This window comes from Parus major, chromosome 3, assembly GCF_001522545.3.
Source record: "Parus major isolate Abel chromosome 3, Parus_major1.1, whole genome shotgun sequence".
In the NCBI taxonomy this organism is placed as follows: Eukaryota; Metazoa; Chordata; class Aves; order Passeriformes; family Paridae; genus Parus; species Parus major.
The window spans coordinates 77,373,727-77,401,194 of NC_031770.1; the positions used below are offsets into that span (position 1 = coordinate 77,373,727).

General features: G+C 39.5%; 1 protein-coding gene and 1 long non-coding RNA gene across 4 annotated transcripts; one reads left to right on the forward strand and one right to left on the reverse strand.

Annotated features, from left to right (window-relative positions):
• Positions 1 to 5,113: 5,113 nt before the first annotated feature.
• Positions 5,114 to 21,910, reverse strand: PM20D2 (peptidase M20 domain containing 2). 3 transcript variants are annotated; one of them, XR_001520568.1, is made up of 8 exons: positions 21,384 to 21,910; positions 21,159 to 21,307; positions 17,528 to 17,670; positions 14,338 to 14,492; positions 11,870 to 12,005; positions 10,038 to 10,172; positions 7,575 to 7,682; positions 5,114 to 6,777 (listed from the first exon to the last, which is right to left on the reverse strand). XR_001520568.1 is itself a non-coding variant. In XM_015622415.3 (7 exons), the coding sequence occupies exons 1-7, from the start codon at positions 21,822 to 21,824 to the stop codon at positions 6,575 to 6,577; spliced, it is 1,335 nt and encodes a 444-aa protein (XP_015477901.1). In that variant the 5' UTR covers positions 21,825 to 21,896; the 3' UTR covers positions 5,114 to 6,574. The 3 variants fall into 3 exon arrangements, 2 of the variants coding, with proteins under 2 accessions (XP_015477901.1, XP_015477902.1); XM_015622415.3 differs by lacking the exon at positions 10,038 to 10,172 and having other exon boundaries at positions 21,384 to 21,896; XM_015622416.2 differs by lacking the exon at positions 5,114 to 6,777 and having other exon boundaries at positions 7,580 to 10,172.
• An 84-nt stretch (positions 21,911 to 21,994) lies between these two features.
• Positions 21,995 to 23,604, forward strand: LOC117244065. The gene is made up of 2 exons (XR_004496470.1): positions 21,995 to 22,142; positions 23,355 to 23,604. It is a non-coding gene; the product is annotated as an uncharacterized LOC117244065 (long non-coding RNA).
• Positions 23,605 to 27,468: the final 3,864 nt, after the last annotated feature.

The following is a 27,468-nucleotide window of genomic DNA, read 5'->3' on the forward strand; positions in this document are numbered from 1 at the left end:
GGATTTAATTTTTTTTAATTAGAGGCAACTCATCTGTGGCATAAATAATTGTGGAAGTTTCACATGTCAGCAAAATATAGCATATACAATCTAAAATTTTTTACTTATTTAAAGATGTGCTATGTTCGTTCTTGTGCCTCACGGGCCACTGTAAACTATTTTAACAAGTGACTACAATTGCAAGTTGCTTATATATGGTGCATCCTCCATTCTGTGCCCCTGAAATCCTAATTCTCTGAGTAACTGAATGCATGCATACATCTCTCAGCTCAGCAGACTGACCACATTCAGTACTGATAAATACAAGAATATGCAAATACTTGCATGTTTGCAGGATGAGGTCAGAAATGGTAATTACAAACACAAAATACCCGTACTGGAAAACACTTTGGCAAGGTTATTGATGGCTACATCTCTCACAGCTTAATGCATGACTCATTAGCAGTACTGCACTGACAGGTCCACATAGTAATACTTTCAGACTTGTGCTTTGTCTTAACAGTATTTAAAACACGGAAATATTTCCAAACTGTCTTGGCCAAATTTTTATAATACGAGTTGCTATGTACGTTTAATAAGGAATGAACGAAAGCCAGAGTTCCTGTAACCAAATCCTCTGGGAAACACAGGAGCTCTCCTTGGATCTGCTTATTTGGGTCACTCATTTGGGTAGTTTTGCTCTTGAGTTTCCTGGGAACGCGTTTCTCTACAAAAACATCCAGTGCAGACAATCTGTTGTCTATGAAAAAAAACCCAAATTACTTCAGGAGAAACCTCTTTCCTCTGATATAGTCTGGGCATTACCAGCCTGTATAAGCCTGAAAACCTGTTGCAGCCTGCAATGCTAGCACTATTGTTGATTCAGTGTTTCTGTTGCACTCACTTCCAGGAAAATCCAGGTTCATCTGTATTAAAAGCATAACAGAAAGGTGCTCAACAGCTGACAAAGCAGTAGTAAGGACTTTACAAGAGATACCATGCCAAAACCTTTGGAATGAAGTAAGAAAAGTTTCCACCATAAGACAGCAGCTCCACTGCAGACGCAGGTACAACTAACAGAATCTGCTTTCGTGCTGCACCGTGCCCCAGCATCCTGTAGCTCACCATGCCCTCAGAAAAGGCTCAGCACTTTCCAAGGCAGAGCAAGAGGACACAGCTGGAGCTGGGGGCAGCTGGCACTGACTTAAGTGCCAACTCTCCAACACAGTGTCTGCAGAGCAGCCAGTTAGTATGAATACACTCCATATGGAAAAGGCAGAATCTGTAAAACAGAAGTGATAAAATAGTTCAGAAAAACAAGAATCAGTTGAATGGAATCAGGGGCCTTTACAACACCAGCAGCACCAAAGGTGTCTCAGAATTGTGATCACTCACTTGCTCTGCTGCTACGTGATATACACCTGTGTTCACAAAGCTACCTGAGGGTTTGCATTCACAGGACTTTAAACACACATGCTTTTGCACACAGTTGCAGAATTCATTACTGCCTGCACAGCAGATACTCTTGTGTTTGACAGGTGGGGCTGCTCTGAGCAACAGACCAAAGCAGTTAAGACTCCACAAGGAGAATGAATCTTCTTACATGACACCTGCCCTGGCCTGCCTGTTCTGTCACTCTACCATCAGGTGTGTGACACAGTCATTGCAGTTGTTTGAACACTGCTGGTTGTTGTTTTTATTTCCTATGTAAATAAATATTGCATAAACATACTCAGCATTTCTTACAACTGCTAAAATTGTGACCTGAAAAATTCTCACACTTACAGCCTACAATCCATAGGTAAGGCAGTAAAATCACAAAAACTAAAAATCATTGAGAGACACACCCACCCGTAAGATAGTTTTACTACTTATTTCTTATTTCTATTTCTATTTGCAGGTTTTTTTTCCACATGCACGTATACTATCATACCTTTGTTTTATCAAGTCCCCTTCAAATCATATTATTCTCCTGTAAGCTTTTTCAAGAGATTAAAAAAATGCCTTTTTCTTTTTTTTTTTTCTTTTTTTTTTTTAACCTGTTAACATTTCAGTCAAATGAAAGTAGAAAGGTTAGTCTGGCAAAAGCACATTAAAAGGTCGACTACCAGGTTTTCCCACCCTACCTTATTCTGATGGCACCTTCCACCACAAATAGCTCCAAGATTTCTTGGGCAAACTTGCACAGGAATGCATTTAGATTCTCAGTATTGCAAGAACCACTTATTTCTGCAATTTAAGAATAGCATGAACAGGAGTGCCAGATTTTATAGTAAGCTCTTCAGCTCCATAAGAAGCTTAATGTTCTGTAGTTTGCTGCAGTACAGTACATTCCTTTATAGACTCATTAATCTCATACTGCATACATTATTTGGCATCTAATCAGTATATTAAAGGAGATTTTGAAGATACAAATGGGAGCTGGACTTTTGAATTCCCTGGCTTTCAGTGGGAACCTAGTTTCTAACTTCCCATGTGATTTTTCAAAATTTCCTTTCCAGCACAACTCCCTAAATAATTCTCCAACTTCAGTGTTTGGATTTACACTGTTAATTTACTTGTGTTTTATTTGGGAAACTCTAGTGCCTTTTCAGTCTTATATAAATGTGTATATACATGTATTCTATAACTACAGGATATGTCATATACAGTCAGTGTTTGCTATCAGCAACTATACTCATTAAACATATTTACATACGCACTTTTTTGGCTTTTAACCTTTCACTATATGGGTTTTGTATGCAATCACTAACATGCTGCTCCTTTCCACTTCCACGACAAATCAGAGAGGTTTTGCTTTTGTTTATTTCTAGAAACACTCAGAATCACAATAAAACTTCACATTTGTATAGCATCGCATGTTTTCTGCCTTCAAAAGCATGATCTCCATGTGTTTATCCATGGAGAGCTCAGGAACTGATCCAGATGAATACCAAATGCATCCTTAAACCTGGCTATGCTGGTAGGGCTGGAGAGTGCCAGAGTTTCACAAGCAGGGCTGTGATAAGAAGCCTGCATGCAAACTCCAGATCACCATGATGATGACACTTGGATTTCCATCTCAGACTACAGTCCTTGTTCTTCTTGCTGTGGGTGTTAATCTGCAATTTCTTTGAGATTAACCCAGAAGCCCAGGCTGGGCTGAGGCTATGTACAGAACACAGGTCTGTGTGTATTGTGGATAGACACAGGCTCTGCCTGTGAGCACATCTAGCTCAGTTCTAGCTTTGGAGGCTGAAGCCTTTGGTAGTCTTTAAGGATGATGATAATTACTGATAGGGTGAAGCAACAAGGAGGCAAAATTCAGTCTATAACTGAGAAGATGCAGATGCTCCATCCCTGGGAGTGTTCAAGGCCAGGCTGGAGTAGGAAAAGAAATCCAGTTATTCTAGGATCAGTGAGAATGCATGAAGAACTAGATGGTCTTTCAAGCTCTCTTCCAACCCAAACCATTCTGTGATTCTTTGAAACTCCGAAGCTATCATGAACAATAGCACTATATTTTTACACTATCCTCAACTCTGTGGACTTCACTAGGACTGAAGCATTTGGCTTCTCACCTTATTTATAAAAAGAACATTAGATGCAGTTGTAGATTGAGAAGAATCCTCAGTGAGTTTGTTAGATACTTTAGGCTTCCCTTAGTGCCTAGAGGAATCTAAAGCAGCAGCAATTTTATCCAACTCTGGCTTAGTATAGTTTGGGTATGAGCACTTATGCAGGACGCACTTTTGCTCCCTAGTAAGAACAAAATGTGGGTAGCAGCAGCAGTCAATGAAAGTCTGGTGGACAAAGGCTCTGTGGAGGGTTGCTATCTGCAAGACAAGGCAATTGCAAACCTCAGGGGTAAAAATGAAATAATGTAGACTGACTTTTTCTTTGTTATTTCAAAATTATTTATTCCTCAACATTTTTCTCTAAATAAAAGTCTGTTTTCAGGAATGTTGTTAGCAAGTTATGAGATCACTCAATGAATACTAGAGAGACTTTAACAGCTAGTGTGTTGTGACTCTTCCTCAGAAGAATAGAGTCCTGCTCTGTGTGACTGCAATGGGAGCAGCTACAGAGCACTCACAGTGGGGCGAAACAATTACAGAAATGAGATTCACAAGAACATTAAACTGCTTCCAGTTTATGGTTTGAAGGACTGCTGAGCTCTTCTACACCTGGAACACAGCAGGTTGCAAGTTCTTTCCTTCAAATCTTTTCATAAAAAATAAAGCCATCACATTTAATGTTTTATTTTTTTTTTTGCCTTAAACCAGGTGTATCTTCTACTCAGGTTCTAAGACAGACACTAAATTAAGGAAATAGAGTAGTTTGGTAGGCTGGCAGAGGCTTTAAGTTCTTCACAACATCTGGGCATCATCACCTCATCCTTTCACAGCTGTGATTTGCCATCAGCAGTTCAGAATTTCATCCATTACAGTTCATTACCTACACATTTTGATTCATTACTGAGAATACTATTCCTGAGAAATATTCCAATATTCTTAAATTAAAAACCACTTGGAGAAGACTGCACTTAGGGCAACTTCAAAAGCATATTAGATATTTTCACATATGTGTGATTTATGAGCATAAATTACTGAAAATCAAAGTTTTATTCCCACAGGAATTTAAATTCTCCCATATAGTATCACTGTGATAGTAAAATTGCAAGGTTAAATCATAAACTATGTTAGTTCTGGACCTCAAGAATGAACATTCTGAGACAAACTGGAATTAGCTTACATGGGGAGTTGAGAAAGAAGGCTGAATGAGGATTCAAGGATTTGGCAAATGAAGCCAAGATCACCTGACCTACTGTTGGTGATAATGCCAGTTCAAACTGGAGGCTAGAGCAGCTTTTTAGCCTAACAGAGATCCTTCACTGATTACTCACAAGCTCACATTCCCACTTATTCTATCAATTCTAGCATGTTTTAACAGTTCAAACAGCCATAAGATTATAAAGACTAACATTAAATACCATATTTGAAAAACATTAACCCTCACAAACACAGACCAAAATGGAAAGCTTAAAACACCCTCCATCTTACATAATTGTAATAAACTAGAGGGGAAAAAGAAATAATCAAACATACTACTCTAAATCATGCAGCATCCCAATATTAAGCAAAGGACAAGAAAATTCAATCACAATTAAATTCCTTTATTAATATCAACTCATCTTTAACCAGTACCTCAATTCCATTTTAATTCCAGCAATGATTACAACAAAATGAAGGCACGTTTTTTAGTTCAGAGAAGTGAATATAGAAACCAACAAACTATAAATGCTGAACAGAATTTTAGAGTTTACCAGTTAGAGACTGGTTAATAAAAGAGAAAAATTCTGAAAGTCAGTTATTCTGACTTCCTGGGGAATACAGCTTGCCTGCCTTTCTTTCTGAAGCTTACAGCAATACCTGTGCTTAGGAAAACCTTAATCAGTAACTTGCTTTCTCACTCCATCTGTCCACTGACTTCTTTTCTGTGTACTCATGACATCCTATAACCAGTGGGTTAAAAGACATCCTAACGTGTTTGGGCACACAGAACACTACCTAATTAAAACTGCAGTATTAAAGCCTCTGGGAAGCAAAATAACGAAGATTGAACAGACTAACCACACAACACACAGCAAGGACAACTGGCAAGAGGTAACAGATCTGCTGCTTAGGACACAGGAACAAACAGGTTAAAGAAGCCAGTTAATGCACCAGCAGTTCTCACTGCAAGCCCCTCTGAGCTTACTAGAGGGCCTTGCACACAACCATTTATTGCTTCATGGCACTACACTTGTATCTTTGTGAAAAAAATTTCCACTCGTTTAGCTAAATTTATACACCTCCTTCAGATCTGTTAAGCCAATGCAACATCTTGTGTGGACACCTGTATTGCCTCAGAGCAGAATTTTTCCTGCAGTAGTTTAAATGTGTTAATTAATTCAAACAAATATTTAGCTGCTTTCTGATTTTGTGATCCATGACTTCTCCACAACACTTCTGAAATTTATTAGGAGGAAAATCAATGTGTTTCAGAACAATCAAGCTTCACAGACTGCACTCCCATACAAACAGTCATCTTCCATTGCTAGAAGCTATTAATATCAAAACCAGGTATATTTCCAAACACAGTCTTTTCCCTCCTGTGAAACCAGCTCATGTTTTATGTCTCCACCTTGTCCCAAGCAAAGTGACTGACCAAAAATTTCATAAAAGCTTCACAGATCGGATTCAGTATATGATCACTGAATGAAAAGTGCTTATTTTAGAACAGAAAACTGCCACATTTCCTTTACAAGGAATATTACTACAGCATTACATAGAAAATTACTGACAAGGGATCTAAACACTATAATTTATTCAACACTGCAAATTAAAGAGAACATATTTGAGATCTCTGTATGAAAATCATCACCATAGTGAACACAAACATTACAGCTAGATGAAATTTCACATTTTTGAAAGCAATGATACTATTTACTTCTCCTAAAGTCAAAATAAAATAAAATCATAATTTCTTCAGCTATGTATTTATCCATCCCCTACTGGGATTTAAATACAGCATCTCCATTAAGTCAATCCTACTGAGAATGTTTTAATCAAGTTTAGTGTGATGCACATGCTCCTACACCAACACCAGATTCTTTTTTAGGTTCTGCTGGATTTATTTGCTCCTCTTCTTTCAGCTTCACTTCTCTAAAGTCTTCCCTGACTTCTTCTAAAAGACCTGGCTTGAAAATGACATCCAGTGCTGTCATTGCCAAAGCTTTTGCTGTGCGCAAGGCATAGAACTGAGCAGTCTGTGACCCTGCAGAAAAACAGTAAGAGGAATTTCAGGCTGTATTACCAATATTAAGCCACTTGCTTACTGCATAAGGGATATTTTATAAAATAACATCAGAAGTTTCAGCTGCAAGAACATTTTCTTAAAAATCTACTTGCATGAAGTAAACCTATCTTCCCATGCCTCAAAACATTTTTTTGTTTTGCAAATACTTAATTTTCTGCTACTGATATAAACAACTAAGACTGAGAACAGGAAAGTGAGTGTTCACATTATGTTCATTAGAAAATGTGCAGTTTTATAAGCTAGCACTGTTTCCTAAGTACTGTGTTTTAGGAGTAAAAATTACTTTTATCTTATGGCTCATGTTAGAAATTTGTCTGAAGATGGTGTTATGGATAATCCTCCTAATTTCTTTTGTTTAGATGGTATTATCAAATCAGGAGTGGTTATCCTACCCATATACATATAACCTCAACACAAACCAAGAAATTATACATTTGTCAGCTTTTTCTGAAACTCTACTATTAACATTAATTGTTTCAAGGTCCTTATTCAGCTCAGACCATGTCATGCTGGACAAAACCAATCCTGTTAGATAAGGTATTCATATGCAGCCAATTCCAGATCTAGTACTTACACTTTTAAACACTTACTACAGAGTAGTTTTGAGTGTCAGTGAAACATGGGAGAGCCTCAATTCTGTGTAATTTGAAATATTTCTAATTTCTAGATTTGCTATAGTGAGCAGTCAGCAAGCAGACTATACAATGCTTAAGGATTCCAAATATAAACCTCTAACCCTTTTCACATCCACTCACCTGCAGCTTCTGTGTACTGCTCAGTATGGTTCAATGCATCAGAGCCAATATAAAAATAAGGATGAATCCCAGGGACCACAAATGTAACATTTCCAAAGTCCGTGGAACCTAGAAGCAGCATAGAGATTTTCTTAATGAAAAAGTGTTGGGCAGTTTTGAATGCTGTAAGAAAATGCATGATAGACATTCTTTCCAGCCCATATCTAAAATGGAGTATCCTTTGCCCCAGATACTAAAATAAAAACATTTCTAATGAGTCATTATCCATACAAATATCTCCTGTCACCAAGGTGCTTTCCCTAACCAGCCATCTCCAGGTGCTGCTCTCCAGTGCACTTCTGATCAAGTATCAGTTACTGGACTGCAAGGAAGATGTCCTTTTACTACTCCTTTTCCTGCTCATTTTTATCAAGCATCTCCTGATGCTAAGCTGTTAATTCAGAAAGAGGAAAGCTGCAAACCTTGGGAGTATCAGGCATTTTATCTATTTCCCTGTTAGAGCCCTTTAGAACTAGGCCAAACAATTCCAGCTTCTCACCAATATGCAAATATTCAGCATTCTGTAGGGGACTAAAGCAACAACTATTTATCTTTAAACAAAAACAGAGTGAGGGTAACTGTTTTTTCCCCCCATGTATTTTGATTGTTCTCAGTTATGGAAATCTCAACGGTACAAGTACCCTTGAAATAAAATCAGAACTAAGCTCCAGACAAAATGCTAGGGGCTTTGTAAACAAACACCTGATAGTAATGCTGCAGATTGTAATGATGATTCTTTCATGCCTATCACTTTCAGTATGTTATCTAGCACCTATCTCTCAGCCTTATCTACTGAATGATATAATCCCAAATAGAAGATTCTTCATAGTAAATCATCCAAGAGTCTACAACTACATCCCAAGTGGTTTTGGTTGGGTTTTTTTACCCAAACAAGCAATGCATTCATTATTTGTTATAATCACATTTTGAAGCTAGAGAAATCAACATACCAGTCATTGTGAAGTCCAGGTACCAGAGGAAGAATTGTTTTGTAGCAGGGAAAAACAGGGGTGACCCACTAAGATCTCAATTAACTTGTTTGGGGCCAGAGATGCAAGAATTTGTTTCTTCAGCAATGGTGTATAAAATTTAATTTTAACATATCAAGTAGCTTCTATATCATGATACTTTATGAAGAGAAGATATTGCTAATGCCTTAAGATTTAGTAATTAAATGTTTGAAGAATACAGATTTTACTTGGAAGCCTACAGTTAGAGTCCACCGAGCCTACATTATGAGGACAAGAGTTTACTATTTACTCGGCTTACAGATAATGGAAACAGCAAAGCTTGTTCAAAAACATCTCTTCCTGTAAATTCAGGATGCATTTGAAGAAAATCCAACTCTTGGCATAGGAATAAGTTATTTTACTTTCCAGTAGTCTGCACTACTGATTGATTCTTTGGTCAATCTCGACAGACAAACCAGAAGGGTTCTAGACCTGCTTTACTAAGTCCCAATACACAAACCGTTGTGAAGACTGTGCTGTCCTTTTCCCTGCTCTCACTTAGAGAATGAAATATTAGGAATTTCACTGCATCACAGCTTTCAGTCATGTTATTCCTCCTAAATTTATATCCATATTCAATGTACTACCAGTTGACATGTGATTTTTACTGAATAGAAGAGATTTGAATTGTGTATTTTCTAGTAATATGGAGAGGCAAAATGCAGGCAGCTTTTAATAAAAATGTGACAGCTAAATCTTCCCCTCTATCAGACAAAATGTTACACCCTTTATGGGAATAACATAGAGGTATGTGTAGAACACCAGGGATTCCAATAGTTTCCATAAAAACATCGGAAATTGTATGCTTGCTAGTCACATACAGATTGGAATTCCTTCTGGAAGCATAACTAACTGCAGTTATCAATGCAATATACATAATCCTGTGCTATTATCAACAGAGAAATATTGGAGTTCCAGCCTCTCAAAAATGCACCCTGAAGCCTCTTCAAGTCACTGCATATTTAATGGAGTCCACATTACCACAAACATGAACAGAGGGGAAAACAGAAGATTGCAGGAAACATTCATAAACAGTCCCAAGCTTCAAAAGTGAAATTTTCAAATATACTAGACCTTAAGATTTTATCAGTTTTGTGCACAGGAAGCCAATGAACCCCATGAATACTACATTTTGACCAGATTAAGTTATCGCAGTTGTGGGTGCCTCAACTAAGACATGTTTAACTAAGCCATCTGCTTTAGGACGTTATGGGTATCCTGTAGGAAAGCTACCCTATGACCAGTAAAAGGGAAAACAGGTCCTGGCACCTGGTCCAAGCTAGCTCAGTCTTACATTATGTCACATCCCCCTGGCTGTGTGCCCAGCGAGCAGAGCTGCACGGGGCACACCTGGAGTCTGTGATTTGAGGTACTCAAGGAAGCCTTGGTGATGCTTATCTGCCTAGAGCGATACCTGGGAGCAGAGCGACACTAATACCATGCAGAGGTGGCAGCGAGTACGCTCAGCTCTTAACGACTGTTCTGCTGCACAGACATGGAGAAGCAACTGAGCTATCTTCCTTCCCTTTCAACAGAAGAAACTGATATCCTAAAAGAAAACATTGAAAACCACATGAAAACTAAACAGAAATAGAGGTCTTGAAAAAGATGATACAAAATACTCAACCCCCTCCCAGAAAAGGGTAGCATACAAAGTTCCAATCCTATAGCTCTGGAGACTGCTTTGTTATCTCTCCTGAATTCCCACTGCAAAAACTCTGAGGAGAAGCTGTGGAAAGAAAATTCAGTAAACCCTACTGCAGTGTGAGATAAAAAAGCAATTCCTCAAGCATATTTTGATATTTGACATGCAATTCAAGGACGGGACAGCTATACAGGGAGTTTTGGTTTAAGCAAGTTAACAGTTAACATTGAGCATATCATATAACTTATATGTGAAAGGCCTACTGCAGCTGGGTATCTGTGAAAAGTTCACTTCAAGACCTCAGAACAAAAGCAAGATCACCAATATTCATGATCATCCTTACTACAATGGCTTGGAGGAACCAACTAGCAGAGCTCCAGAAAGTTGCACTACAGTAAACATTTTAAGGTTCCTCAGCCCCTTTGGCTAAACAAGCAAAGTAGTAAATCTTATTTGTATTACACTGAAGAAAGAAGAAATGTGCCTTAAATTATAATTTATTTTTAAACACATGACAAGGAACCAGTGTTTAATTTGGAAGTAAGAAACAGAAAAAAACCCATCACCATTAGATACCAAGAATGCTATTAGATACAATGTCTCCCCTACCCACAAAAAGTTTAGAAAGCTGTTCCTAAATACTTAAGTCTTCCCAAACTCCAAAGATAATCTGCATTTAATATAGAGAATACAAGTACCACAATCAAACTAACTAAAATAACTTTTTACTGAAACAGTATTTTCCTTCTAAGAAAAAAACCTTTAGCATGAATGGAGTAAAAATGTTCATAAATACAGTTAAGATCAGTAGTGAAGTCTAAAAGTATGAGCAGAAGTTGAGACTTGAACAGACATCCTGTAGGAAGATTCTGAAAAAAAGAAAGTGTTAAGGATAACAGGAAACCCACCTAAGCATTCAAGAATTCCCATTTCTGTTATAGCTCGGAGACTAAAAAAGTTAAATCGCTTGAGATTTAGTCAAGACCCAAAAGTGAACACCTGCTTAAAGACACCCTTTAGAAAACCAATGTGTTGAACTCATGAACTAAAATTAGAGACATGTAATTACCTATTAATGAAAAGATTAAATTAGGGTTAGTGAGATACTTAAACTTCCATTTATAAATCTCTCCAAAAACTCCCTCTAAAATAATTGTTAAATTCTAGTAGATTTGTTTATATGTAAGCCTGGAAAACATTATTAAACAAGGTTCCTAAAAACAAAGTCTCATCCCCATTTATAGCAAACCAGGACTCTGTACTTTAAAGACACAGAATGAGACACAATATTTATACATCCTCAAGTTCTCAGAAAGACAGCTCTTAGCTTTCCATCCTTCCACCCAGTCAAACTGTTTATTACTTGAAATATTTTTGAACTATTATCAGAAGGTGTTTACTTCCTTTCTTACCTTAGTTTCTGCAACAAATACAGAAACATAAGCCAGAGATAGAAGCTTTCTACAGAGCTTCAGCTTTGTAATTTGGCTTTTTCTTCTGACCAAACTGTGTTTAACTTAGCTCTATTTTGTTATTTTATGCACTTGAGGGTTGATCAACCTAAGCTTAAGAGTCACAATGAAAAATGCAGCTGGAGTTACCTGACAAACCATTCAAGATAGCATCTTCTGATATAAAATCTATTCCAAGCTTCTTTCCATTCTCCTTGTAAATTTTCTGCAGGCTCTTATTTGGAAGCACATTGTAGTAATCATTTTCACCACCTTTTATTTCCACCTAGACAAAAACCCCAAATTTTCATAAGTTTTTCTCCAGTGTAAGCCAGTTCATTGTAAACAATCTGAAGACGAAAAAAACCCCTACATATCCAGACTTTAAAAGCCCAAGGCAAAACAGGTGCAAATGCTAAATTTCTTTCAAAAATACAACATTCTGCCAAATATCACTCTTGATCAAAACACAGCTTGTGTTCTGTTCAGTTTGCACTAAGCCAAATTCCAGAAGAAAGAATTTCAAAATTTTCTCCAAAAATAGGAAACAAATATTTCTTGTAACAGCATGTAATGATTTTGCCTGCAGGTACTATTAAACTATATATAGGCTTTTATCAAACTGTATGCTACCTTTTTTAGAATACTTCCAATAACTAAAGCCCCATTCATGAAATGGCTTCATACGGGTAAGAAATTTGAAAACAAATGGAAAAAAACCTATCAATGTCAAATTTCAAACAAGATCTTAACTTTCATTCTGGATAAAGTGCACTTTATGAAACTTTTCTGGATATAGTGAAGGGGATACAGTAGGAAAACAATAACTAATGCCTCAAAAAGACTATAAAAGTGTCATGCTAACATTCACATACCCCATACTTATTTTAGATGATCACATACATTCTTTTTACAGCTGAATTAGTAATAAGATTGTAATTAACAGAGCAAGTAGAAACATCTATCTTAGCAAAACAAAAAAGTTAATCATATTGCTTGAACCAGCTAGATGAGACACACTTCCATTTACTAAAATCAAAATAAATGAGAATGCTAACTGAAAAATCACTCAGTTGCTACATGAACCTGCTGTTTAATGGGGCAATGGACCTAATGACCAATAATATGGGAAAAAAACAGACAGAAGACCCAATACCTGTTTTGCTTGTTTCTACAGGTGAGGTTTGCCATCAAGCCTCCCAGGTCTCTGAGCCTAGTAGCACTATCTGTAGGATAGAAGCATCACCCACAGCAAAACAAGAAGAAATTACAGGGCACTTAAAGAAATTGAATGTACATGGGATCAGACAGGATGCACTCACAGATGCAGAGTAAGAGAAGCAGAAATGCAGTCTAGGAGCTATCATTCTTTAAGTGCCACTGAAACAGAGGGATGTTCCAGCTCATTGAACAAGAGCAAAAGGTCACATCCTCTTGAAGGGCCAAGAGGAGGTCCTTGAAAACTACACACTCCTCAGATTATCCTATTCTGAAGTTCCCAGAGAGATTACAGAGCAAATAAATCCTCCTAGAACTCATGCCCAGACTCATTAATCACAAGGTCATTGTGAACATCCAGCATATAAGACTGAACTCATTTAAGAGCAGATAGTGCATGACCAAGACTAGCTTTGTATGACAACTTGTCTGGCTCAGATGACACAAGGCATGCAACTTCCAAGTGTTTTACAATCAGTGGCACAAAATACCACATTGCTGCCTGTTACTTGTAGCACTCATATGCAACTGAGTCTGGTGCCACTAGTGTTTTAGTATTTTTATTACTTATGTAGACAACCCCTGTGAGACTACAGCTGGTGTTTGGTTTCTCCCCAAATCAAGACTGGAGCTAGGCCAGGGGAAGGCCACCAAGATGATTAGGTGGAGAACATGATGTACAAGAACAAGCTGAAAGAAGAGAAGATTAGTGGGGCATCTTACTACTGTCTAGAGTTACCAGATGGGAGGGGTAGAGAGAAGGCAGAAACAGACTTCTCAGATGTCAAACTAATGCAACAAAAAACAACAAAGTAAATTCCCATTGGATACAATAGATCACAGAGGGTTGATGTGGGAAAGTATCTATGGAGGTCATCTTGTCCAGCTCCCCTGCTCAATCAGGGTCACCTAGAGCTGGATGCCCAGAACCATACTGAGGCAGCTTTTGAGCATCTCCAAAGATGGAAACACTGCAATTTCTGCAGAAAACCTGTTCCTGCTCAAGTCCTGTGCTCAAGTCATTGCAGCAAAAACATTAGCAAAACCCCTGTTCACCATGAGGTGGGTAGAACACTTGAGGGGCAGCAGAATTTCATCCTTGGAAGTAGTCAAAAGTCCACACGGCACTCAGCAACCTGCTCTAACTGATCCTGCTCTGAACAGAGAATTAGACCAGATGACCTCCAGAGGTCTCTCACAACACAGATTCTTCTAGGATTCTGCGGCATTCTATTTATAAACCAAAGCCTTCTTTCAGGACACAAAGCAACAGAACAGCAAAAAGTGTAACAATAATTCATATTTACTTTGGCTGAACACTATGCAGACAAATAAAGTAAACTTTGATTTCCTGTTCTGGTCTCTGTAACAGAAACACATGACAATGAACATATTCTTACCTTGCATCCTGTGGCCACTGCTGCAGATTTGAAGCAGTTCTCAACTTTCTCTGTCAGAACAGAAAGCTCTTTTCTTGAAGGAGCACGCAAGTAAAACTCTAGTTCAGTGTAAGAAGGAATGATGTTAGGTTTCACACCACCATTTTTTATTACACCTGCAGAAAGAGAAAAGTCATGTCGTCAGTGCTAAATGCAATTGCTTGATCTTCATCCCTGTCATGAAATTCCTGGGTCAAGAACTATAAATATATAAACAAAAACAACAAAACATCAGCTGAGCGTGAAATACAAACAACATAAAAAATGCAGTATGTGGTCAAAGCTTCTTCATCATGTCAGGTTAAATGGAACATGTCTTTTGGCACAATTTCACAGCATTCTTTGGTTAGACATCTGTTTTACATCCCAGAGTCAAGCCAAACTAGCATTTCTAATTAATTCCCTAAAATTCAGTGCATTGGAGTCATAAAGCAGTATGTCTGCCAACAAGAAAAAAACTGCTATGAGGGCTAACTTGGATTCCAACTTTTAAATGTTTCCTCAATTAGAATGTTTCCAACTTACTTTGTGAGCTTGAAGAAAAACCAAGTAAGTTGCATTTCTCAGCAATACTGGAATAATGTATGTATTACAGTGCACAGAAAGTTCATTAGCTTGCTCATATTAATTCTTCAGAAATATTGGAATGTATAATAGATGTAGCTTTATTCACAAGAGCAGTTTGAGTTGGAAGTGCTCCCTCGAGGAAATGTGTGATTAACAGCATCTTTTACCATTATGGCATCAAAGGCATTACCATAAAAGACAACAATATTTATATATTTTGACAAGAACACATAGTAGATCCCAGTTCCACATTACATTTCATTGCACTAACAGATAGTTGCTTCCAACTGTTTCCCCGGCCTCCTACCCTCAATTTCTTGTACGTGGAATTAGATTTGTTTCCTGTAGAACCTGAGAAACTTCTACCTTAAATGGAAATATTGCAGAAGCTACTGTTGTGTGGCACTGAGGCCTGAACAGACAGCACTAATGGGTTGCAAATAGGCAGCAAAATGTTTCTTTTGATGCAGAAAAACCTACTGAGATTATAAACTTCACCTCCACCAGTCTCAAATACAGTCAAAATAAAAACCAAAGTGTTGAATTAATCCAGTATCAGTATTTGTCCATAACAATAGGAACAGCTCAGATGAGAGGGACAGACATCACAGGAAAGGAAGCAGTAAGTATTCATGCAAATTTGTATGACACATACCCATACCATAAGAAGCTTTCTCAGAACAAGTAGCTCCATGAATAAACAGCTTTCATTTGTCTTGTCCAGCACAATTGTAAATAGAACTGGAGAGAGTCTGAGTAGGTCAACAGTTAAATTTCAATATAACTGCAATAGGGACTGGACAGCAGACCTGAACTAAAAGTAGGATGCCTGCACACTATTAGTAGCACCCAATTTGCCCTTCTGGATAGAAACTTTTTTTTACAGCCTATCTAATACAAGTTCTTGGCAAGGGGGAAAAAAATTATCTAAATTCCTGTGTTTCAAAGGGGCAACATATATTCTGTTCATAAGCAGGGAAGAAAGAGAACATCAAAATATCTCAGATGAATTCAACAATATTTCAGTACATGAAACATTGGTTAGAAATTCTAGACTTTGAGTCATGGAAATTATTTCAGCTTTTGTTAGTGGGTTAACACTACTATTTTTAGGATCACTTTATCCAGCCACTGATTATACTGCTAGCCTACAACATGAGATTTCCTACACAATGTTGTCATGAAAGCATGCCTAAAGCTAAATCTCATCCTGGCTGCTTGTCCTTTCCAAGAAGTAATTTAAATATTTCCACTTTGAAAAAACAGTTATAATACAACCAGCAGTTGTATCAACTGTAGCTGATATTGTTGTACAACAGTACAACAGTAATTTCAGTTTTGCTGCTACTCAGGAAGCATTACCTCTAGAACACTGTTTAGATACTCAGATTTTTTGCCAACATTACTCATGTAGCCCTTAGAAACTGCAAAGAAAGCAGTATTTAGGGGTTTAGGCTTAGATTCAATGGAAGACTTAGGCATCTTCAGCTTTAAACCTCCAACATATGGGTTGCAGACATCAAAATTTGTAATTACATGCCTTGTTTTCAACAGAGAAATAGGATAGAGAAGGCTGTGCCTGCTGTCTGAAATTCATTTGGGCATGCTGCACAACAGAACTGCAAACAGCTTCATCTACAGTCAAAAGGATTAGGACTCCACCAGATATCCTGGAGAGAAATGCACACTTGTATTATACACAGCACAAGCAGCCAAGACACATAATGATCAGTTCAGAACTTCTGGAAGGATTTTTAGCTCGTAACAAGTATTCCAAATAAACAGCTCTACATTCAAAAATCCTGCAGAATTGGCAAAATTTCTTAATTTCAACTTGGAAAAAGTTGTGTTGGGTGCAATGAGGAACCCTGGGTTTATAGCTGAAGGGCAGCTTCACCTCACCTTACTTTACAGCTAGAAATGTACAATGTTGAAGGAGGACAAATCAAGCTTAATGGTTAACATATCTTACTGCAAAATGGCCTTTCTTATCCAAAGCCTACTAGATATTAAATATTAGAATCCAGTGAACATCTAGTTGACTGGGCTACTAACCAGGAATATAATCTTCTGCCATCAATTGTTTTTCGTACTTCACCAAAGAAATTTCATTCCAGACCACTAGATCCTTGCAATAAATGCCATCTAATTAATGGAATGTCAACTAAAAAAGTGATGCAATAAGTAATACTTCACTTTTTGGAAGCATTTCATCTTACACCTTTGCAAATCCACATACATTAAGGAGCTCAAGGCCATGTACCAAAATATACTTTGCACTTTTTTCTTTTTTTCTGAACCACAACTCAAGACTTAAAATTGGTCTAGCCTTTACCTGAGCATCAGAGCCCCCTGTCAAATCTAACCTCTCAGCCTATTTTAAGCAGTTAGTTCTGGACACTGACATGATTTTCAAGACTGCAGATACACCATTTAAATGAAATGGTGCTGCTCCATAATATTTGAAGTGACTATGCTAATTTACTGCTTTAGTGCAACACTTTGGAATGTGTGATATTGTATGTTAGTACTTCAACAGCCTAAACTTTTACTTGCTGGATATTAGGTTTAATGAATATCTCACCATGAACTCTCCAGGTCGGTTTCATTTGCTGTCTTAAAACAGACAGATTGTTGTATGCAAGAACAGCAGCATCTAATGCATTAACTCCTTCCCAAGGATAAGCAGCAGCATGAGAAGCTTTTCCATAGTATTTCACAGTCACACTAGGAAATAAAAGGCATTGCTTATTTGTTTCTCGTTCACTGAAAAAAAAAATAATCTTTGAAATGAAAAAGTTCCTTTTGTTCCCACAGATATACATTATTTCAATTTTGTGCAGCATAACACCAAGCAATTTATCTGGCACTAGACTTCTGCACAGTTCAACTGTCTTTGAGTGCAGAAAAACACTGAAAGATTTCTAGAAAACCAGTAAAACTGAATGATACCAAGAGCCAGTCAGGCAAGGGAGTTACTGGTAACATACCATTATATAGCTTTTTCCTGTAATGTATACGTTTCACATATTAATTAAATTTCTCCACCGCCTTTTTTATGCTGACTTCTGAGACCTAAAGCTACTAACACTCTTCTCATAGGACAACAAATCCTTTTCTCTGATTCAAATTGGCAGTTGAGTGTCCTAATGTCTATCCATAAAATGTGTACAGTACATAAGACAGCAAATACACATAAGATCACACATAACTTTTATTTCCTACAACAACCCACATCTAAATAACAAAAGTCAAGTTTTACAAGTAAGGAAAAACACAGCCTACTGTAAAACACATGTTATTATGCTACAGCAAGGATGTTCTCTCCTTGCACCCTTCAAAAAAGGTGGTAGAAAGGCTTGCAACATGTAAAGGCTATCCTCCAACTTCACAGAAGTCATAAAATATTGCACCTTAAGATATTCAGTAAAAATTCATGCTTTGCTTCACCTGAGGGCCATTAATATTAGCATTACAATATAAGTTAGCATTTCAGGCTACATGAGAACTCTTTACAAAAGAGTAAAATATTAAATACTGACAGCTACATATAAGGTATCACTATTTATAAAATACACAAAACTAAATCTGTTTGTACTTCATACCCACTCCTTTACAGAAAAAAACTCAATCTTCAAGCATTCCTTCAACCCCAAGACACACAATCTGGCTGTTATCCAGCCATGACCAGCCTAACTTGCTTGTCCCTCTGTCTTGCACAAATGCCAACTTAACCAGTTATCCTGAAGTGACCCCTTGTGCTCACAACCATGCCACAGCTGCAAGTTGACACCAGCACTTAAATTCTGGATGGTAAAGAGGGACACAATGCAGTGTACTGTGGCAACAGGAAACATCTCTTACTACTGCTGCAACCCAAATTAAGCATGCCTTTTCCCATCCCCACTAATCTTCCAGCACAATCATAGAACCCATTCTCTAGACTATGAGTTTTATTTAAAATTTATTATCATTAAGAAATGTAAGAAACTTGTCCATTAATGTCCCAAGAATTAGACTGTAACTCCTCAAAGCAACTCACAAAGATCCCTGGATGTTGTAAAAAAATAGAAAGAAGGCAAAGTACAGCAAAAGGTCATGCTGCAGTATTCTTTTCCACAAGAAACATGTGTTTCTTATTAAAAAAATGTTCTTTCAGCATTCCTTTACTTGTACTTCTTTTGCTACACAGACTCTGCAGAAAACAGACTCTGCAGAATAATAACACCCTAAGCCGGTTTAAGAATACCAGCAGAAGAATGTGGATCCTGTTTGACCAACAATAAATAGGCTGCTTAAGATAAATGAATAAGGATCAGCAAACTATGGCATGTATTCACCAGTTATCCTAGTATGTTAATCTTATTTCAGGCACAACACAGCTTTCAGAATTGCAGATACAGCAATACTAGCAACTTAGTGATCACCAGTCCTTAAACTCCCTGCAAACAACCAAAGATCAATTAAAATTAGAAAAATTGTCTTTCTACCTTTGAAACCTCATAATTACATAAAACATTACAAATTCAGTATTTCAGGCGTTTGGATGTAATAAGTTGTTTCACTCAGCACTTCAATTCCATGCCTCCTCCACATCCAAAGGTTTAAAGGCTATCTAGGACTTCCATCCTACTGAAGACCTTGACCTCTGGAGAGATTTCTAAATCTTACTGTATCAAAGTCAAAAGGTTATTGTGAGCAGAAGGACAAAACTATCATTGAAAACTACATCTTGAGGATTATAAATACAGTCTTAAGGTAAAGCAAAGGCAAATTGGGCTAAGTCTTGAAGGAGGTTACAACAACCATGTTAGAAACACAAGGAAGGAATATAGCAGAGAATTGGCCAGATGATGAAGACTAACCCCACCTGTTTTACCATGAAACTGTAACAGTAACAGAAGCAAACTGTCCACTGGAAAAACAGCCCTGGTAAAAGCAAAGTGGTCAGTAAAACCAAACATATCAGAGACGGACAGTAGCACAACCAATCTGAAAACAGTTCCCAGTACATCAAGTCATAAATGACTGGAAAATTAGTATAATTAAATAATTCAGAATTTAGTCTGAGACAGTCAAATGTAATACTTGTAAAAACGGTTGCACCGAAGGGAGTTTACTAATGGGGTCTCTGCAAGGTAACACCCTAAGATCAGGAATCACATAACACATAAAATGAAGGAACAAAACCTGCTGGTAGACTACTACTGGGACACTGTGGAAACAGATGTTTCTCACAGCAAAGGAAGAACAGCATGGCCTTGCAGACTGGCAGAGTAAGAAAATAATGATGCTCCAAAGTATTTTTTTAAAATCGTGTATTTAAAGACCAAGCATTTGCCTAAGTGTTGATTGCTTGAAAATGACTGAAGAGGAAGTCCCAAACATGCCATCTGTCTCAAAAAATATAAGGAAACACTTTGGTCCCTGCATCAGCTGAGTAAGATCTAAGGCAATTACACCTCATTCAATGTGCACAATTCTGGGGCTGCACATCCAGCAAGTTGTATTTTAAGACAAGTGACTCAAAGCACAAGTGAGCCAGAGCTGTCTCTGAACATCAGGGCTAATCAGAAGAAGACAAGGGATAATTTTCAAAGAGTTATATGGCTGGCAAAAAAGGCAGCTGTGTGAGGGTAGGACTGTTGCCCATCCTTACAGTGGGGGCAAACATGAAGGAAAGACAGGTACTACCTTAGATCAAAACAAAAAATTTGATATGGGAGTTAATACATGCAACATGGCCATGACTAAATTTAGTGTGGAAGTTACTACAGATCCAAATTCAGTCAGGCTTAGGTGGCCAGGTATTTTCAAAAGGAGGAAGGCAAACCTGAAACACCTTCCAAACTGATAAAAATGCGTACCACATGACTGGCATCCGGGAAAGCATAGAATTATGACCCTTGAGACACTGCAGTTGCATCTTTAAATTCTACTTCAACAGATGGCATAACCACATGAATGTTTAAAAGAAAAGCCTAGAAACATCAGAACAAAAAATGGATTTTTGGGATACACGGAAGATTATCTCAGATCAGTCAGGAGAGATCTGAGCACTAGGCTGAACACAGCACTTTGGAAGAATGGCTAGGAGTGGTGTTCCCTAACACTCACCTGGCTTCTTAGCTGAGTGAAAATACCTTTGTCTGAAGGGCACCTGCAAAGTTAATAACAAACCACCTCTTTCCACCTGAACCCACCCACTCACTCACTCATGCTCGGCCACGTCGGGCAGATAAGCAGCGTTTTCTTGCGAGGGGTGCGCCATAAAAACCACATCCAGGCCATCGAACGCTCCAGCCTTGATCAGATCTATTTTGCCTCCTCCTTGCTCTTCCGCAGGCGTCCCCAGCACCGTGATCTGCAACACAAACGCACAGAGAGAGTCAGGGGCTGTCAGGGAGCTCTCACCACCGCTCCCCCGGGAGGGCTCCCACCTGCACGGCCACGGGCTCCCTCAGGCTCTCCAGGGCGGCTTTCAGCGCCACCGCGGCGGCGGCTCCCACCTCGGCGATGAGGTTGTGGCCGCAGGCGTGCCCGAGCCCGGGCAGCGCGTCGTACTCGCAGAGGAAGGCGAGGCGGAGCGGGTCCTGCGGGGCCGCTGTGCCCCAGTCGGCGCGGAAAGCCGTGCCCAGCTTATAGCGCGGCTGCACGGCCCAGGCAGCGCCGGGCAGGTCCCCGCAGGAGAAGAAGCGGGTCAGGGCGTCGTGCGCCTGGTGCTCCGCGTACGCCAGCTCGGGACGGCTCCAGATGTCGCGGCTCAGTGCGCCCAGACGCGCAGCGTTCAGATCCACGCTCTCGCATGCTCGCTGCTTCAGCGCCTCCAGCGCGGCGGCGGCAGTGGTGGGACCGCTCTCCGGCGGCTCCTGCGGCTTCATGAGGCCTCGGGAGCACCAGTCCCCAGCCGACCCGAGCCTGCCGCCCGCACCTGCCCTCGGGCGCGACACCTGCGCTGCCGCCCCCTTTTATCGCCTCTCTTCGCCGCGAGGCACGCTGGGAGATGTAGTTCACAAACACGGCCTGGCTTACAAGCTGCACCCAGCCGGAACTCTCCGCCCCAGCGTGCCTGGCGCGGCGCCTCCGGGCAGCCAGCGGAGTTTCGCGGGCCCGCCCGTAGCCTGTACCGACTGTGCTGCCGGGCGCCGCTCCCTCACTCCCCCGGCCGTGGGATCGCGGAGAGAATCGGAAGGGTAAAGGTAGGAAATTCATGAGTTGAGATAAAGGCAGTTCGATAGGGAAGGCAAAGGCCGCTCACACAAGCAAAGCAAGGAATGAATTCACAGCTTCCCGTGGGCAGGAGGGTGTTCAGCCATCCCCAGGAGAGCGGGGCCCCATCACACCTCACGGTGATTTGGGAACACAAATGCCATCACTGCAAACATTCCCCCATTCCTCCTTCTTCCCCAGCCTTATGCACTGAGTGTGATGTTCCGTGGTCTGGAATGTCCCTTTGGTCAGCTGGGGTCGCCTGTCCTGGCTGTGTCTCCCCCCAGGTTCCCCCAGCCCCCCACCAGCCTGGCAGTACGAGAAGCAGAAAAGGCCTTGGCTCTGTGTAAGCCCTGCCCAGCAATAACAGAAACATCTCCACATTATCAACCCTGTGTTCAGCACAAATCCAAAACACAGTCCCATGCCAGCCATTGTGAAGAACATTAACTCCACACCAGCCAAAACCAACATAAAATATTAGAAAGATAAATTATATGTTGGAAAAATTGCCTTGTTAAACCTTAGGGCTTGGTGTGCTTCAGTGATCTCAGACCTGATGAGGAGTGAGTCGTGTTAAAAAAGCTTGGGAAGAAGGATGTCCCACTGATAGTGGGTAAAAAGAATGCAGAATATACAGGCCACAAGGACATTTGGCAGAACTCCCATGATGAGGAAGAAACTAGCAAAGCCAACAATTCAGCAACTGTGCTGAAATCAGCTCCAACTGGGTGAAAGGTAATTCTGTCCGAGGGAGATCATAACCACCAACTCATGGCCCCCTGACTCAAAAGAAGGGAAAGACTGAGTATGTAGATTAATTAGCGCAAGAAGAGAGGGGCTTGCTTAACCAATAAAAAATAGAACACTAAGTAACAGGAGAACTATGTAGCTTGTAGCCAAGGAACAATCATGCCTTTGCTAAAATGTGTAAGTAGTGAAATGTCTTGATAGTGGATTTTCTACCCAGCACCCCTTTCTGTACAAAACTGTAAATAAATCAAATACTGGACTCTGAGTGTGGATTGGCCTCTTGCACACTGGGTGAAGGAACGTAATTTGGCACAACATACTGATGGAACACATGCCTTGTTACATACATCACAACGCCCAGGTATTGCATTCAAGTGCAACACGTGCTGTGGCTCTTCTAGGCTGGGAAACACCCTGTCTTCCTTGACATCTTCATTTTTTTTTTCCAGCCAGGAGCCCTAGTCTGACTGGATTTGGGTTTCATCTTTACATTTCTCTGGGATTTGTCCAGTCCAGGCCTGTGAGAACCAGCTCATCAGGAGTTTTTAGATACAAGCTACATAGCAAGGAACCTGCCTGTTGAACCAACCCATACGTGACAAAAATTGAAGCCAGCAGGAACAAAATTACAAATTCTGTTGTTTTTTTCTTTTATTAATGTAATTACCAGAAATTCCCTTCTTATTTGTTTATCCAATATTCTTTCTCCACAACTTTTCTGTCGACCAGAGAGGTGTTTTGGTGTGCTGAACTGCAGTTTTCCCCTCTCCACTGAAGATGGGGAAGTTGTTTTCTTAGTGACACCCAACCCTACAAGACTCTCAGTCACTCCAAGAGGAGCTCAGGCTCCCATGCCTTGCATTTGTCATGAGCTATTTTTACCCTCGCAACATACTATGACAAGTATTATGGCTATGGTCAGTTCTTTCCCTCCGCCCCCAAATTCTTCCAAGTGAACTAAAGCCATCAATCCCAAAACGTGCTGAACTTAGTTTGAACTCTACCTGTTAAACTGTCCTTGTGGATGCATGCAGTAAGTATTTGTCAACAGCTGAGGGGGCACATACTCAGCAAAGGGTCACATAATTCAGGTCTGCATGCCAAAGGATTTTTAGGGCTGGAAGCGCTTTGGAGCAGGCAGAATGCAGAGGATAGTGCCAGGCCAGCATTCTTTAGGAGCAATCACTCTAGGCATACATCAAACTCAATCACTTTTGCACTCATGGAAAAAGCTGGCTCCCACTTTAAGTTTTAGTGAGGAGGGGGAAAAAAACTTCATGTATTTTTTCTTCCCAAGTACCTGATTCCTTGAGGCACTATGTAGTTTTGTATTTCTTCAATAAAAACAGAGGGTCCTATTGAACCTGCACAGGTTCATTTGGGACATTCTATAGCTTTACATACCTGATGAGTAGTGTGGCATTACAGCTGAGGATGCTGAGTCTCAGAGCCACAGCTAACAGGAATGGCAAGGCTTGGCCATGGAGCAAATTGCACTGTGGCAGCTGCCTCTAAACAAACTGGCTGCTTGTTTGGAGGGCTGAAGAAGGAGTAGAGGGTGCACAGGAATGCCAGCATCTGAAAGTGGGACAAAGTTAGCACTGGCTCCTCCAGGAAAATTTACCACTCATGGGGAACAGCTAAATTATTTTTAGGGATTATGTTATCTGCTCGCAGCTTGTGGTTTTCCTTTCCAACTGAGATATCTCAGAAAATAAGAGTTGAATTACTAATGTGACCACTGTCTCATTTGCTTGAAATCAACCTTTAGAATATAGTTGGAATCCTCTTTGTCTGCTGTGAGGATTTGTGAAGCATGTGGTGCTAAGATAGCAAATAATTTTACAAATTTAAGCATTAGAGAGTTTATGTCAGCTTGAGAGTTCAAATTTGCATGTTTGAAAACTGGTAATATGTATAATAATTAGTGTTAACATAATAATGGATATGTTATTATGGTATATTCCACTTCACAATCCCAGACAATTTGCACACTCTGTACAACCTGCAACTGTGGTTCCTTGAGAGGTATTTGCAGACTGGGAGAGTTTCCCTCCATACCTCCAGGGATGTGTTTCTGCTGCTGTTTCTCTTCTGTGGGACCAGCAACCGTGTTGTCTTCAGTTAGCTAGTTTCAGTCAGTAAAAATCTGCTTAGAAGAGAAAAAGTTATATTTTTCATCTGGAAACAGTCTTGCAAGACACACAATAGATCTCTGTTTCCAAAAGTTTACAGTTCCACCATGATTTTCCCTCCTCCAGCCAAGAATTTGTGCCACTTGCTAGGCTGCCTTTGGTATTTGTGGGACCTTTACCCGAGCTGATGCAATTCACTAAAATGGCACAAAAATAGCTTATTCAGAAAGTTATGTAATTTCCTGTTGGTTTAGTGAGTTAAATTAGGCAAAGATCCACAAAGAGCCAGGACAAGGAAGTTGTAGTGAAACTAGGTGTGTGGAAGCATGAGCTGCTCAGCCAACTCTGCCACTGATGAATCCTACCCTGACAGAGCTGCTGTAAGCATCACTGTCAAGGACAGCCCACAGAACTAAAAATAAACACAGCTGCAGCACATATTAAAGCAAAGTGGGGGGCTTGGTTGTGAGCAAAGCAAAGAAGCATCTTCACATAAACTGAAGACTAAGCAAGGCCACAATAAATTTTAATCTGGCACAATAAAAACAGTGCTGCGACTCCTGAAACCAGACCAGTTCAGGAAAGACAAAGGAAAAGGTGTAAAGTTCTTTTCTGCATAAGAAACAGATGCATGTTAATGAGGCTTACATTCCTTTAATAAAGAGCCTTTGCACTCCTATTCTTGTTCCTATTCTGTCTCCTCATCAGTGTGTGTTGTTTGTGTGGAAGAACCACTGGATATTTACCCCAGAGATGGGATGGTTCCTTTGAAATTAGCAATAATTTTCTTGCTCCTTATATTAGAAAATGTCAGGTCTTTATTACGCTATCATATTTTTCTAATTTAGGAGAAGGCATCAGTCTTTTAACCTTTTGTGCTGATTTGAAAATTCATTGAATATCTTCAAGAGGAAGAAAACATTTATATTCAGTACCTTAATTTTCTATAGCTTGTGCCTCGGGTCATGATTACAAAAATGTTGTATTATAGTCAGTCTAATAATTATAAGGCTACAAAATGAAAAACATAACCATAACATGCTGTTTTCTAAGACAGAGGAAAAATACTGGTCTATTCTTAAAAAACAAGGTAAAAAATACTATGATTATATTTTGATTGTGCTAAACAAAATATAATGGAGCATTAGACTGTTTAAAATACTGTTACTATATAAAGGAATTACAACCTGGGCAACATTTCTTTGGAAAAACAAGAACTGTGCATATATATGTTCATAAATAAACAAGAACAAACCTCACAGCTGCTAATTCAATTCATATTCCTGGAATCAGGCTGTAAACAAATGCTTGTATTTTTGTTTTGGAGGGTGGATGAAGTTCAGTAGCTTTCCATTGGTCTAAAAGAAGGAACATCTGTTGTGGCCATAAAAAACTGGATGATCAAGTTTACCACATCCCACATTAGCAACATTAGGCATTGAGGTTGAAATCCAGATCCGACTGAACTCTGTGAAAGTTTTGCTGTTAAATTCTGGGTGGCCTGGATTTCAAGCCAAAATCCAAAGCTTTAAAAACAATGGTACAATGAGTTTAAAAACAAAAATAGGCTGTTGCTGTGCGTAGGAGCTATGCACAGGCCTGCCGAAGGTAACATTCCAGCCTGGTTTACAAACAGCTTTATATTAGGATGTATGTATGTATTAAGACATACAATACTACAACAGTGAATCCTATGTTTAAAAAGAAAAGGTCTTCTTTTGTCAGATCATGGTGTCAATATTAACACAGAGCAGAAGAATTTTAAGGAATTAGGAAGAGAAATGGCTTGAGTCACTGAAGCATACTGTCTTTTTTAACCATTACTGGATCAAAGATGCCACTACATGTCTTACACGTTTCTTATTAAGGGGAAAAAAATGCAGGGTAGGTGGATTCAGAAAAGCGAAATCTTCTCCCTTCAGACATATTATTCCCACCACTTAAGAGTTAATCACAGTGAGGTCAAAAATTCAGAGCAGACTGAGACAGAAAACATGAGCTTATTGTTCCCTCTTAATATCTGGTTACATCATCTACAATACTCAGAATTCAATCTGAAATCCCTCACACAGTGTGTTTTATTAGTTATTTGACTTAATGGTTGAGGCCTCCCCATTTGTCCAAATGCTGTGAACCTATACCAGAAAGTTCAAAAGAAAAAAAGATGTTCTTAGAGCTCAGACACCCTCACTGAAAAGTCAGCTGTGACTGTTTGCTGTTGCCCCCAGCTCTTTGTGCTTGCCAAAGATGCCTCCCCAGCTCTGGTGGCAGAATGAGACACAATTGCCCAATTGCCTCTGAGCTGTTTCAGTACAAAGTCCAAAAGCTTAATTCAAGCTGTCCGAACCCCTCTTGGCATTTTATGCTTTAAGCACTGGATTTTTTCCTGAAGCAGCTTAGAGTTATCTGTGCTCTGTCTGCTGACTTC

Coding starts and splice junctions, on each gene's coding strand:
- PM20D2 (XM_015622415.3), bottom strand. CDS start 21,824: ATGAAGCCGCAGGAGCCGCCGGAGAGCGGTCCCACCACTGCCGCCGCC. Junction 17,671..21,158: donor CCCGACGTGGCCGAGCATGA/GTGAGTGAGTGG, acceptor TTTATTTCCTAG/TGTGACTGTGAAATACTATG. Junction 7,683..11,869: donor TATCTTGAATGGTTTGTCAG/GTAACTCCAGCT, acceptor TGCTGCTTCTAG/GTTCCACGGACTTTGGAAAT.